General features: G+C 36.4%; 1 protein-coding gene across 7 annotated transcripts in view; it reads right to left on the bottom strand.

Annotated features, from left to right (window-relative positions):
• LRRC49 (leucine rich repeat containing 49) overlaps window positions 1-15,956 on the bottom strand; it is a 128,539-nt gene that overhangs the window by 110,045 nt on the left and 2,538 nt on the right. For 5 of the 7 annotated variants that reach the window (XM_082443787.1, XM_082443784.1, XM_082443785.1 and 2 more), the window contains 3 exons: window positions 14,956-15,043; window positions 9,878-9,980; window positions 8,337-8,540 (listed from right to left, as the gene is read on the bottom strand). In XM_082443787.1, the coding sequence (XP_082299913.1) occupies window positions 8,337-8,540; window positions 9,878-9,951 (278 nt within the window). In that variant the 5' untranslated portion in view covers window positions 9,952-9,980; window positions 14,956-15,043. The other 2 variants (XM_082443791.1, XM_082443792.1) reach the window with 2 other exon arrangements.

Here is a 15,956-nt window from a genome sequence, read left to right as displayed (position 1 = left end):
CACTTTCTTCTCAAGTACTCATGGAACATTCTCCAGGATAGATCATATCTTGGGTCACAAATCAAGCGTTGGTAAATTTAAGAAAATTGAAATCGTATCAAGTATCTTTTCTGACCACAATGCTATGAGACTGGATATCAATTACAGGAAAAAATCTGTAAAAACTACAAACACATGGAGGCTAAACAATACACTACTAAATAGCCAAGAGATCACTGAAGAAATCAAAGAGGAAATCAAAAAATACCTAGAAACAAATGACAACGAAAACATGACCCAAAACCTATGGGATGCAGCAAAACCAGTTCTAAGAGGGAAGTTTATAGCAATACAATTCTACCTCAAGAAACAAGAAACATCTCAAATAAACAAGCTAACCTTACACCTAAAGCAATTAGAGAAAGAAGAACAAAAACCCCCAAAGTTAGCAGAAGGAAAGAAATCATAAAGATCAGATCAGAAATCAATGAAAAAGAAATGAAGGAAATGATAGCAAAGATCAATAAAACTAAAAGCTGGTTCTTTGAGAAGATAAACAAGATTGATAAACCATTAGCCAGACTCATCAAGAAAAAAAGGGAGAAGACTCAAATCAATAGTATTAGAAATGAAAAAGGAGAAGTAACAACTGACACTGCAGAAATACAAAGGATCATGAGAGATTACTACAAGCAACTATATGCCAATAAAATGGACAACCTGGAAGAAATGGACACATTCTTAGAAAAGCACAACTTTCTGAGACTGAACCAGGAAGAAACAGAAAATATAAGCAGACCAATCACAAGCACTGAAATTAACACTGTGATTAAAAATCTTCCAACAAACAAAAGCCCAGGACCAGATCCCTGGTCAGGGAACTAGATCCCACATGCATGCCACAACTAGGAGTTTGCGTGCCACAACTAAGGAGCACACAAGCCGCAACTAAGGAGCCCACGAGTCACAACTAAGGAGCCTGTCTGCCGCAACTAAGGAGCCCACATACTGCAATTAAGGATCCCTGGAGCCGCAACTAAGGAGCCCACCTGATGAAACGAAGACCCAGTGCAACCAAATAAATAAATATTAAAAAAATAATAAAATAAAATAAAACGCCCCCTCTTAAGTTCCCTAATGGTTAGGGCCTACCCACTGTCTCCCTAATTCCTATCTTCGATGGCTACCTTACCTGTCCAACTGCCTCCAACTGGACTGTCCTCTTAACAAAAAAACAAAACAAAAACCACTTCCCTTTTATTGTTCTCCCTCCTACAGATCCTACTTTCTCCTACTACCATTATTCAGTAGAGAGAAAGGAGCAATGGCAAAGAAAGGGTAAAATGAAGTTCATACAATCCATCTTTATCATCATCTGTCTATCACTATTTATTTCTGTTGTCATTGTTTATTGCCTCAAAGAACCATTTCTACCTTCCTAAATGTTTCCAGAACCTGGATCATACCTTGAAGCTTCATATATGCTGATCACTATGTAAAGATAACGCACATTTAAACGTCATGAATTTCTATCTCCATTTAACCTCAGCCATCTTACATCATAGCCAAATCCAGACTTATATTACCACAACCAATCCAATCCAATTTAATTTGTAAAAATATTTATCATACACCTATTATGTTCCATCACAGAATGACTATAGTTCTTCCTCTCTCCCTTATCTCCCTCTCTCTCTCTCTCTCATTCATACACACACACACACACACACACACACACACACACACCACACTCCCTTACGACCACAACCCCCTCATCAGTCCCCTTTGTCACACCACAACACTGGCAGAATCTGCTCCTTTCCTAGAAAGCACTCTACCCCTGAACACCCCTAAGTCAGTTCATCCAAACCATTAACATCCTTCTGGACTCATGGGAATCCTTCATTAACCTTCATCCAGAGTCAGGCATTCAGGCATTTAAGATTATCTCACCTTACACTTAAATCTAATAATAATAGTGAATATTAATAATAACAAGAATAATAATAACAGCAGCTAAACCAGATGGGAATACAGACAAAACTTTGAACAAAATTATTCCTCTGTCTGCTTTGCTCTTGAAATACCTAGAATGGTTGGAGAAAATTAGAGTACCCTAAAAATATGGCTTAGGACAGAGTGATGCTTTCTAACAGTAATTTGACCTCACAGGTATTAGAGAAGACTTTTATTCAATTCTTTTACACTCCCAAGCTCACGTTCCCTAAAACAGTGGTTCTCAAACTTTTGTGTGTATCAGAATCATCTGGAGGGCTTGCTAAAAACACAAATTGCTGAGTCCTACCTCCAGAGTTTCTGGGATAGCGTCTAAAAATTTGCATTTCTAACAAGTTCTTGGGTGGTGTTGATGCTGCTGGTCTTGGAATCACACTGTGAGCCACACCCTAAAATATAGACTTTTACCCTAAAATATAGACTTTTTTCCTCATCAAATCTCAATTCCCCCCTCATATAAGCTTTATGAGGGTGAACTCATCTACTAAAGCCTATCTTAGAATTCCTTAGGGAAAAAATCAGAGATGCAGACAAAGATTTATAGACAAGGATATTCATCACAACACACACACACACACACACACATACACAAAGGACACAATGTAAGTCTAACAAAAGGGAACTATTAAGTAAATTATTATATATATCCATATATATTATGTAGCTCTTAAAAATTATATTTTCAAAGAACCCGTAATGACATGAGAAGAAGTAAATAATAAAATATATTCAAGTAAAAAACACATAGTATAAAAATCAGTTTTGTAAAACTGTGATACGTGATTATAGAATGAAGGGTGTACTCAAGTGTTGATAACCAAAACTTGGAAATAAGGCAAAGCGATGACTGCATGTCCTTTCAACGTCCTCTCAGAGCACTGTCAACAAACCTACCTAAGGATCATCTGACTGTTTACAACTAACTAGAGCCCAAACTCTGTAACATTACATACTAAATTATGGAAAACTAATAAGATGTAATGATAATTTTTGCCAAGTAGGAATGTAGTTTGTTCTGTCTAATAGAAAAGATAACCCATAGGGTTATGAGTTTAGTGCTTTGTAGGCTATTAACCTGTTCAATAACTTAATCTTATTCCAGCATTATTTATTTTTCATTGACTATATATCAGTGTCTCTTATCCTCCTTTGAACCAGCTTTGTCATCCCACCGGTTCCCTCACTATTGAGTTAATTAAAACTTTGGCCTGTAGTTACCATCTATTGGTCTGAGAATTATATTTTTAATATTTTCAAAATTATACATAAGATATGGAGATTGTCTCAGTCCAAGTTTCTCTGATTTGGAGGATGAATGTAATCTGTTTCTGTATTTATCAGAAACTCTGGGCACATTTAAGGCACTTCAGTCACAGAAAACTTCATGTGTAATATGCTTTCTCGAAGCATTCCACCAGGGCCACACATACTGTTAAGCTATCCAGTAAAACAGTCACTATCTGTTGTGACTTCAAGCATTATCTTAGCTTTGACACATAGTGGCTTTATGACTCTCACTTTTGATTCTGATTGCCCAGGTGAATAGGAAGAAAAATAGACAAGTTGCTCAGTCGGTTAACCCCAAGATCAGCCAAATATCTTGCTCTCTTGTTCTCATGAACTGCCTTTGCCATAGAGTCTTTCCCTACCCCCCAGTACCTGAAGTAACATAAAAACAAATCTAATTCTAAGGAATTCAGAGGCAGATGAAGGCATCAGTTGACCTAGGAGGTTACTGGTCAGATTAATTATTGATATGAGGAATTTGCAGAATCCTAGTCAGTTCCTAAATAGCTTAAGATTTTTACGTTGATACCAATGTGACCTGAAATGTTTTAAATTTTAAAAGTTCCGCCATTAAACAGAACTGAACTAGAAAAACACAAATCTCACTCATCACTCAGCAGATACAGACATCTAGGGATATATCACAGCTTGTCTCTGCAGGCCACATTATGTGATTGATGCCAGAATAAGGACCCCACTACAGGATCTATACAGGGCCTGGCTTTTCAGGTGTCAAAGACAAATCCTTAAGTGGGAACCTTCAAGAAATCAAAAGGAAGGGAATATGGAATCCCAGCGTCTGGTGGAGAATTCTGTTATCTATAGTCCTGGGTGATCAGAAGAAAATCCAGAGAAGTTCTATTCATTAGCCTGTGATGATCAGGGTACCAGAAGATCTCACAAGGATAAATAGGGGATACAGAAAACAGAAGAGTTAGATGGTAAGAACTTCAACAGCAAAGTGGTACAGAGGGGTTGGGAGTTCTTTGGTAGCAATGTAAACTTCACATACGGAATCTGAGCAGGATCTTTCTAGCTTCTGAGCAAAAATCTTTGTTGGATCTGCTTGAATTTAAAGGCATATGGTTGCGTTGGATTTTCATATGTGGTTCCATTGCCTTGGACTAAAAGACTACAGTGCTTTCTGGATTTAACCAGCCAGGGGCAACAAGTCATCCAAGACAAACACAAGGGGTGGCAAATGTACTTCTCTCTTCTCTAGCATTCCTCAGCCAGGTTTGCCTAATATTCACTAAAGTACTGCCTTACTATAGATTTGCATCTTCAAGGCTCACAGGCCCCTTGCTGTGACAAAGTCAGCTGGCTGGAGAGCAGTAGGCACATGTTTTAGGGATCAGATTTGCATTGTACTGATACTTCAGAAATATGCAGTTTGGGACAGTGTGGAAAGTAGTCTTCTGACTCATTTTCTTTTTGATTCAAGAACACTAATAGGGCTTCCCTGATGGCGCAGCGGTTGAGAATCTGCCTGCCAATGCAGGGGACACGGGTTCGAGCCCTGGTCTGGGAAGATCCCACATGCCACGGAGCAACTAGGCCCGTGAGCCACAACTACTGAGCCTGCACGTCTGGAGCCTGTGCTCCGCAACAAGAGAGGCCACAACAGTGAGAGGCCCGCGCACCGCGATGAAGAGTGGGCCCCGCTTGCCACAGCTGGAGAAAGCCCTCGCACAGAAACGAAGACCCAACATAGCCAAAAATAAATAAATTAATTAATAATAAAAAAAAAAGAACACTAACAGTTCTATTTTCTTTATGTAAAAAATAAAATAAAACAGCTATTTTCTTCATGTAAAAAATAAAACATCTATTTTCTTCATGTAAAAAATAAAATAAAATGTGAGCGAAAAGCAAACAAACAAAAAGAGGGAATTCCCTGGCAGTCCAGTGGTTAGGACTCTGCGCTTTCACTGCTGAGGACCCGGGTTCAATCCCAGGTTGGGGAACTAAGATTCCACAAGCTGTGCGACATAGCCACAAAAATAAATAAATAAATAAATAAAATAAAAAATTAAATTAAATTTTAAAAAAGATGGAGGAGTAGAAAAAGAAAGATAGACCGGTGTCTTCAAGGCACACATTACTAAAAAACAAAACAAAACAAAAACAAACTTAAAACGTTATTTCCAAGAAGACAGAGAAGCTGAAAAGAAGAAGCAGGAATGGGGAGAAAAGGGAACCCTCATGCACTGTTGATGGCAATGTAAATTAGTGCAGCCACTATGGAAAACATTATGGAAACTCCTCAAAAAATTAAAAATGGAACTACCATATGATCCAGCAATTCCACTCCTGGGTATATATCTGAAGAAAAGAAAAACACTAATTAGAAAAGATATGTGCACCCCTATGTTTATTGCAGCATTATTTACAATAGCCACAATATGGAGCAACCCAAGTGCCCATCAGTAGATGAATGGATAAAGATGTTGTTGTATATATATAAATATTACTCAGCCATAAAAAAGAGTGAAATCTTACCATCTGCAACAACATCGATGGACCTAGAGGGTATTATGCTAAGTGAAATACATCAGACAGAGAAAGACAAAATACTGTATGATTTCACTTATATATGGAAAATAAAAAACACAACAAAACAGAAACATTTATAGATATAGAGAACAAACAGGTGGTTGCCAGAGGGGATGGGGGTAGGGAGGAAAGCAATAGGTGAGGGAGATTAAGAAGCAAAAACTTCCAGTTGCAAAATAAATGAGTCATGGGTATGAAATATACAGCGTGAGGAATATAGTCAATAATTATGTAATATCTTTGTATGATGAGAGATGGTAACTAGACTTATCATCATGGTGATCACTTTGAAATGTATAGAAGTATCGAATCACTATGTTGTATAACAGGAGCTAACATAGTGTTGGAGGTTGATTATACTTCAAAAACAAAGTCAGAGAAAGAAATCAAATTTGTGGCTACCAGAGGCAGGGGATGGGTGAGAGGAAGGGGAATTGGATGAAGGCAGTCAAAAGATACAAAACTCCAGTTATGAGATAAATAAGTCCTAGGGATGTAATGTACAACATAAATATAATGAACACTGCTGTATGTTATATATGAAAGTTGTTAAGAAAGTAAATCCTAAGAGTTCTCATCACGAGAAAAAAAATTTTTTTCTATTTGTTTAATTTTGTAACTATATGAGATGGTGATGTTCACTAAACTTATTGTGATAATCACTTCATGATGTATGTAAGTCAAATCATTATGCTGTATACTTTAAACTTATACAGTGCTATATGTCAATTATATCTCAAGAAAACTGGAAGAAAACAAAAACAATCAAAAAACTACTTACTCAAGGACTAAAAGAAGGACCTAAAAGCCATGATACTAAAGAATAAATGGAAGCTAGACAAACAAATCAGAAACTCCAAGGATCAGAAACTAGTAAAGAAGTCTCCGGGAGAGATGACCGGGAACACCTAGAAGGAAATGCCTTAACTGTACGAAAAGTTTACTCCTCACTTTACTGAGTGAATGCTCTGGTGGCATACTCCTAGTGTGTATAGTTTGGACATATCTAACCTCGCAAAAGTCAATTTACATCTCCATTTCTTCATCTGTAAATAAGAGAGCTGATCTCTGAGGTCACTCCAAACTCTAATACTCAATGATCCTAAAATTACTCTAAATTCCCTCATGCTACCATAATGCTTAGTTTAACACTTGAACCAACTATAGATGATAAACTACACTGATGGGAACTTTCAGGAAACTGCAGAAAAGAGACAAGAGCCTAGAAGGCTGGGACATGATCTTTGAAAAAGTATCTTATATTACCATTGGCCAGGAAGAATAAAGAGGTAATTCAAGGTCCATGCTGTGGCGGGGGAAATAGCGAGGAAAGGATCCAAGTTTAGGTATGATGCTATATCTAAACTTCATGATAATATAAAAATCATTCTTGGATTTTGCTAAACAGCCTTTCTTTGTAGGCATTGCAAAAGCTATCTAGTAAAAAAGAATGGAAAGAAAAGTCTTGAACAAATCCCAAAGAAATTAGTGAGGAATTATGTAGCTGCACTACACAATAGAGCCTTATAAAAGGAACTGGGGAAGTTAATATAGGATGTAATATCAAATACACACTGAGAATATCATCTGAACAACAATCAATCAGGATAGTTGTCACTGGGTATCAGCAGGGTATTGGTTCTTGGATCCCCATGGATATCAAAATCTGCAGATGCTCAAGTCCCCTATGTGAAATGGCAGAGTATATGCAGACTTTAAATCATCTCTAGACTACTCATAATATGTACTACAGTGTAAATGCTATATAAATAGTTTCCAGGAGCATGGCAAATTCAAGCTTTGCTTTTTGGAACTTTCTGGAAGATTTTTTTCAAGTATTTTCGATCCTTGGTTGAATCCGTGGATGAGAAACTGGATACAGATGACTGACTATAATTCGACAATCACAAAGTATCAAATGTCTACCCTCAGTCAAGCACTGAAAAGAATCACAAATGAAACACATAATCCTAATGTGAATACACGTTTAAAATATAACCTAATAAAACATAAAGGCCTGTGCCACTAACTACTGAAGCTTGTGCGCTAGAGCCTGTGCTCCGCAACAAGAGAAGCCACTGCAATGAGAAGCCCACGCACTGCAGTGAAGAGTAGCCCACGCTCACCACAACTAGAGAAAGCCCACGCGCAGCAACAAAAGACCCCACGTAGCCAAAAATAATAAATAAATAAAATAATTAACTTTTAAAAAAACATAAAGGCCAAAGTCTGCTATTTACTTCCGCATGAGATACGGCACTGAAAGCAACAGAAATAATAAAATATGCACTTAATAAAAGTTACTTGGTTTGAATAATTGTCAGACTGAATCTCATAAAACAAATTATGACTGAATCTTAATCCATTTAAATAATTTTTCAAAAATTTTAGTCTATTAGTTTCTTAAGTATTATTCAATTTTGAGTTGCCCTCTAAACACCATAGGATTCAACGTTAGTCCTAAGTATGACAAACAAAAACTGATCTGCAAAGATTACCTGTTTTTCCCCAACAGAAGGACACGGAGGGATCTCAGAGTAGAAAGCCCACTAATTTCTTCAATCTGGTTATCATATAAATCCAAGAATATTAGCCTCTGCAGATTAGAAATATTTTGGATCCGAGTTATAAAATTGTGTTGAAAGTTCAACAGACGAAGGTGTTCTTCCCCATCGATGATAGGACATACAGTCAGCTTTTGCCTAGAAAACATTTTTTAAAGTTAATAAGGTTCTGATTTAGCAGTCTGCCTCCTCTTACAAATATTAATAGTAGTATCTTCATGCTCCCATGCTGTGAGGAGAAAAAGATAAATAGAACCACTTCTTGCCTCCATGAACTAAGCATTCTAGATCTAAGTGTAATTCACTCATATAAAAGTCAATATACTTTGGCCAGGGTAATTATTAAAATTAAGTCTAGTTCTCATTGCGTTAAAAAATACTCCAACATTAATTATTTCACATAAAATTAACTTAACATCATAAAACACTCAATGTAATTGCCTTCTGCAATAGAGGTTGAGATGATTCAAAGAACCATGTCACATAACCAGAGAAGTGCATTTGCCATCAAGCCACTGCTCAGGCATTGCTAAGCTAGGAAGTTTGCTTAACCATTTGCTGTTAGATATGCACTGCTAAGCTAAAGGTATGCACAGCAGAGATAGTTTCCCTGCTGGTCATACTGCTAAGGTAAGGTTGAAATCCTTCATCCACCATTCTACTGCTGATACTTTCCTAGATTTAAAGATGGGGATCAAGTCCTAAACATACTTATGCATTCAGAATTTTCTGAGAGTTTATTTTGTCCCAGGCTCTGTTCTAGGTGCTGGAAATACAGAACTCAACAAAACTCCCAGTGTCTGTGGAGCTTATATTCTAGTGGCAGGAGACAAACAATAAACTTAATAAGTTAAATATTTAATATGTTAGAGGGTGATAAGTGCTAAGAAGGAAAATAAAGCAGAGAAAGGGGCTGGGGACAGTCAGGGTCAAAGGAGTTACAGCTTTGGAGAGGGTGGCCAGGGAAGGCTATCCCTAGGTGATGACACTTGAGTAAAGATCTGAAGGAGGTAAAGACAGTGAGTCTACAGATATGTGGTGGAACAGCATTCCAGGCAGAGAGAACAGCAAATGCAAAAGGCCTGAGGTTTAAGCATGCTTGGTGTATTCAAGGAGCAACAAGGAGGCAGGTATGGCTGTAGCAGGGTGAGTGAAGGAGAGATTAGGCGGCTGTGAGCCAATGAGGTAAAAGGGAACTCAACTGGATAGGGCAGAGAAACCCATGTGAGGACTATATTTTGAAGTTTTATCTATAGTACTGTTTTAGAGTATAGTCAAGCTCTTTTACATTATATAGATATAAAATTTCTCCACATACCCTTGGAAGGATAAATTTTAAAACTGGTAACAGTGATTATACCTAGGTAGGAGAACTAAATAGCAGGAAAATAAGAGAAGGGAGAGAGACTTTTGTACCTTTCAAATCTTGTACCATGTCTATAAATTATCTATTCAAAAAAGTAAGTTGTCCTCACCTTTCTAGGGTCAACCTGTCTGAGTAAAGAATTTTCTCTTCAGAAGAACGTTGGAGAATGGGAAATGATGGCATTGATGAGCTCACCAAATTAATATGATCACCTATTGAAAATGATATACAAATTACTTGATTAAGAAAAACCTTTAAAATCTTGAAACTAAAGTCACCTTATATTTGGAGAACTCTGGCACCTACAAATATCCTTTCTAGAAAATATAGCTTCCATAGCTCTCTATATTTGAAATTAGTTACTAAACTTGAGCTCGTTTCTTTCCTCCTCAAACCAAAACTATGTGTTCCGTGTATACCAAATAATTTTTCCCTTGCCTTATAGATTGGTTGAAAGTATAGAACTACGCTAGTGCTATCTTTATCCCTTTATAATCCTGCCTCCTAATACTAAATTTTAACTCTCTTACAACTGAGATGATAGTCCCTCATTACCAGATACATTTGGGCCAGCACTATGACAGCCCGGCCGGATTCTGGACTTTGAAGGTGTCTGAATGGAAGAATCTCCAAATGCTGATAAGGAGCTCATGGTAGTTTTCATTTCCAGCCCACATAATTCTGCCACATTTGTTGTGGATGAGATGCAGGATGATTTATTACGAGGTGAAGGGCTTATTACTCTTCCATCTCCTTCAAAATATCGAAAAATTTATCACAAAGCTACACAATACATGACCTTGCTACAGGAAATACAGAGAAAGTAGTTTTGGATAACAAATGTAAACCTCGCATCATCCATTTTTCTTTGTATGTTCAGCTACTATTGGTGGAGAATATTGCAGAGACCAAAGTGGATGTCAATAAATCTTGTACACTTGTAGTTAGGGTCCACAAGGTATGTGACACCCCTATGAGGTTTATAGGTTGTTGGCTAGATGTTGTCCCTGCCATTAAGTAGCTTTCAATCTAGTGGACAAACACATATGAAATTAATAAACTGTACAGAACAACATACACAAAATGCAGAATTAAAAAAAACAATATATATTTATAATTTCACACATAAATGTGTCTGGTTATTTTTTACTTAAAGAAGATGGTCACAGATGAGTTTTGGGGGAGGTGGATATTAAGATATATTCTAAAGACCTAGAAGAATGTAGAATAGTTAATAAAAGATGCTGGGACGTTCCGTAAATGAAGTAAGACTTGAGCAATGGGTCAAAGGTACCAGTTTGAACACCAGAAGAAATCAACTCTATTTCCTTCTACAAAGAGAAAAGTTCCTAAAAGCAGCAATCGATGCTGATGGGAGTGATAAGCAGTAAAATAGACCTTAAGGTACCACAGAATTCTACTGCTTAAACTGACCAATAAAGCAAAAAGATGAACCCAAATATAGGAAGCTAACATATTCTTTGGGAAGCCATCTTAAAATCAAGTTCCATATATATCATACTAAAGAACTGAAAAGCAGTGGTATTTGCTAACTTCTCCAGGTACGCAAGATATAAACCAAAGTATCACATACCTCGCTTCTTGAACAAAATAATCAGTGCTCACATCCCACTTTTCTGAATATCATGAAATATCAGATAACTAACAATGATGTTCTAGAGTACAAGCATTCAGAATTGAGATCATGTTCATAAATGAACTGGTCTTGTGACATGACTAGTTGCTAGCAAGGTACCCAAGCAACCATGAGTCAGTAAACTGATTTGGAAATCAAAAATTGCATGGTTAAAAGAACAAAACCCAGTGTAAGGATAAACTGATTAAGGATTAACTGGTCAGCTAAATATGATAAAGGAAAAACTCCAAACAATAGACAACCTTGATTTCCCTTGTTAGCATCAGAATTAGGTTTTTAAAATTATTTTCTTAAGGCTTCAAGCCATTCCTCAATTTAGAAGGCAGATTTAAATTTAATAAGACTTGGGATATAGAGGCAATAATCAAGGAGTAAATTTCACCAATTACTTCAGTGAATAAAGGAAGTTCATCCTCACACTTTTCAGCTCTTATCATACACAGAAATCAAAATTACTATCTGCATGATGAGCTTACTATCACGATCAGTATGACATACATCATACAATAAATAGCAGGATATGAGAATGATTAGATAGAAAGGCCTTAAAATCCACAAGCAAGATACTCTAAATCAGGGGTCGCCAACCCTCAATTGTTAGGAACTGGGCAGCACAGCAGGAGGTGAGCAGTGGGCAAGAGAGCAAAGCTCGCATTACCACGTGAACCACTGCTTCCTTTACCACCTGAACCATGCCCCGACCACCGACCCCGGCCGTGGAAGAATTGTCTTCCACAAAACTGGTCCCTGGTGCCAGAAAGGTTGGGGAGCGCTGCTCTAAATGACTGGGAACCAGAGTGATCTGCAATTGAAACATTCACATTTTTATGTGGATATATAAACACCCACATATATATACAAATATGTGTGTATCAAACACCCACATTATATGTGGAATGTTTCATCCTGCATATAAACTGCACTACTATGTGCCAAATTTTAATTGAAGCATTTCCTGTTATTGGTGATTTCATATATCACTATTTAATTCACCAGATATGTAGCTTTTGTCTTCCCAATTAAATTTATAAGCTCCTTGAGAAATGGAGCTCATTTTACATTCTTTATATTCTTTGTAGAATCTAAATTCACTAGGCAATCAGTAAATTAACTAACTGATTTTCCATTATTAAGAGTAAATCAGAAATCCATTTTACATATATTATTTCTGTTAAAAAAGAAAATCAGATATTCTTGCATTTTAGCACAAAAATGCTGAATGAATTCTTTCATAATTAGGATCTCAAAGTGTTTAGAGGCATAATGGTCTATGTTTGGTAAGAGTCTTCACTGCACTGCACCCTAGATACATGGATGGATGGATGGGTGAGTGGATGGACGGAAAGATGGATGGACAGATGGGCAGTGGGATGGACAGAAGGCTGGCTGGCTGGATGGATAATACAGTACATGGTCATATATGTGTCCACTCAGCCTTACCTTTGAGATTGTTTTGGTAACAAAAATCCTGTTTCTATATTTTTCATGATTTATCATGACCTTAAGAGTCAAGCACTGCCTCTTCCTCTCTATATACATATTTTAGAATTCTTAATTAAGGGATTTAATCAATTAAGGTCTGGTTAACTGAGATTTTACTGTATAGCAGTCCCTGGCTCTTACAAAATCTCAAGGATACAGGGGTTAACTCTTAACATTAATATAAAAAGCCTAAAAAAATCACATACCAAGTTTTAGACTAAGTAGCCTAACTAAAACATAGAGTTTCTTTACTTTGGACTGAGAGTACCACTGGTTAATTTATGGTGAGGGGCGATTATATATGTCCAATTAATTTTGAAGAATAGAAAAAATAAGAATGAGGTGAAATTAATTATAATAATTGGGTATCAGGATGCATTCTATTAGATAGAGATTCCCCAACTTTTCCTGATAAACTGCTACTTATAATTTTTCCAAAGTTTTGTGCCTTTGGAGGAAGAACAGTGAGTACAAAAGTCAAGAAAACAGCTACACACTGTGTGGCCTTCTTTGCATGAAACTGCCTGGAACTATGGAGGAGGCACATTTGGAAACAATCAGGTACAAATGTCACAGAGAATGAATTTGAATAAAATCTTTTAATGTAAAAAATAGGTTTATTTTTCCCTAAAGAATTAATCTGTATTTTATGGGTCATTATTTATGTACAAGAGTTTATTCATCTTTCAGGTTCACAAAATTCAGTGCCGCCATACTATTTCCTCATTAGCAAATATCTAGCAATACTTTAACACTTAAATAAACTTACCTAGCCAGACATACACAAATCTGTCTACCAACTTCCTCCTCTAACTCAAGAATACCTTGGGAAAAGTATTTAAGTTTTAGAAAACAAATTCAAGATTTATTATCAAAAATGTGAAGGAAATTCACAATGCAAACATAAAAAAACTTCCTACTTGAGAATTTTCAGGTTCACATTTACAGCTCTGTGCCTAATACAGTGTCTGGCACACAGTACACACTTAGTAGATACATACTGAATCGAACCAAAAAAGGCAAGACACATGCTTCCTACATTGTGGAACAGCAGTTAGGTTGATGTCATGTCCTGCAATTGACCAAGACAAGAGTGTAGGATATAGGAAAGAGAAAAGTCATGTCAAATTAGATGGGCCCAAGACGAAAGTCCAGAAGTTACAAAACAAAAAAAGAAAACTAATAAAATATTCAAAATCGCCACATGTTCATGCAGTAGTGAGATAAACAATCTAGAGAGGCTATACTCATCAGCCCTCTCATATAAACTCCTAGGAGATGGGGATAGTACTGTATGTAAGGATTCTGTAGTGCTTAACACTAGCACATTACAGATAGCTAACAGTTGTCGGCAACCAAGTAACAACTCAAATGTTCCAAAGAAAATTTCTCCTTGAATTGAAAAATACATTTCAGAAATATAACCAGATCATATGAGGCTGTGTTTCAAAAGGTGGTCCACAAACCACATACATCAGAATCACTTGAGGCATTACTAAAACGCACATTTCCAAATCCCACCCAAGGTCTACAAAATCAGAATGGGGACGGGCACAAGGGAAGGGAAGCACTAAGAATCTGCATTTCTAACAAGATCTTGGGGGATGCACACAAAAGTTTAAGGCCTTTGATATAAAATATCTATAATTATATGTGCTAGTAAGAGAAAGAGATAGCTTCTTTTCTACTCCTGACTTTCCATTCTTTCCACTGTTTCCTTATTCCCTAAAGATCTGTGTTCCCATACTCTTACCCTCACTAATGAGCTATTTTCCTAGTTCTAAGACATTATTTGGAAGATTCCTTCCCATTCTCTTGTGCAGAGCCCACCCCAAACTAAACCACAACAGCTTTTCCTGTATTAGAAATAATCTACTATGCTGTGTATATAAAATCAATTCTGATTTAAACAAATGCCCAATCAATTTGGTAACCAATGAATGATGTCATTTTTAATTCAAGTCTCTTTGGATCTAGAAATTCAACATTATTAAACAATATTACTTAAAGAAGATAAACCATATCTGATCTCTACTCTCTGACAATACCTTGCCTACTTGAGTAGTTTCTTTCAAGATCATGTTGTAAGAGTCGACCAGGGAATGATGGCGTTTCTTTATTTAGCTTGAATTCAACCTAAAAAACATTATTTAAGAAAAAAAATTTTTTGGAGAAAGTAATGAATATAATTATAAAATAACATAAAATAACCAATATATGTTACAACATAGATGAACCTTGAAAACATCATGCTAAGCGAAGAAAGCCAGGCACAAAATGTAACATATTATATGATTCCATTTATGAAATACTGAGAATAGAAAAATCTATAGAGACAGAAGGCAGGTTTGCGGCTTCCAAGAGGGTTGGGAAGGTAGAATGGGGAGTGACTGCTTAATGGTATAGGGACTCCCTTTTGGGTGATAAAAACTGAAACTAGAGAGTGGTGATGGTTGCACAACATTGTGAATGTACTTAATACCACTGATTTGTACAATTTAAAATGGTTAAAGTGGTAAATTTTATGTGATGTGTATTTTACCCCCCCACACACACACACACAAATCAGAGTCAGTTTCATGAGGTCAGATGAAACCAGGCTCCAGTCTGAGCCACTTGCAATTCCTCCATACTCTCACCACAATTCAGTGATTACAAGAATCATTTCCTCAAAAGGAAAAGCAAAAAACATACAATAGAAACTAAATTCTGTTGAAAAATATCACAATGTTCTTATCATTAGAATTCCTTTAACAGTCCAATTATAACATAATAAAATTATATATCTAAACCTTCTAAGAAGGGTTTTCTCTAAATTTATTTTAAATTATTTGATAGGAGGACTGAGAAAAACAAAACCAAAACAACCTCTCATGATTAGCTACCAAAACCCCTAAATACATATCATAAAAGAATTATGATGTTTCTGATGCTACTATAAAAATTATAATAGCATTTACATTATATCCTTATGCACTATATGAGCTAAGGTATTTTCTCAGAATACATGTCCACACAAGAGAAAATGAGTGGTTTGGAAAGAATCTGG

The sequence above is a fragment of the Balaenoptera physalus genome (genome assembly GCF_965194825.1).
Source record: "Balaenoptera physalus genome assembly, chromosome: 2".
NCBI lineage: Eukaryota > Metazoa > Chordata > Mammalia > Artiodactyla > Balaenopteridae > Balaenoptera > Balaenoptera physalus.
The sequence above is the reverse complement of the archived record's forward strand: the minus strand, read 5'-3'. Positions and strand labels throughout refer to the sequence as shown.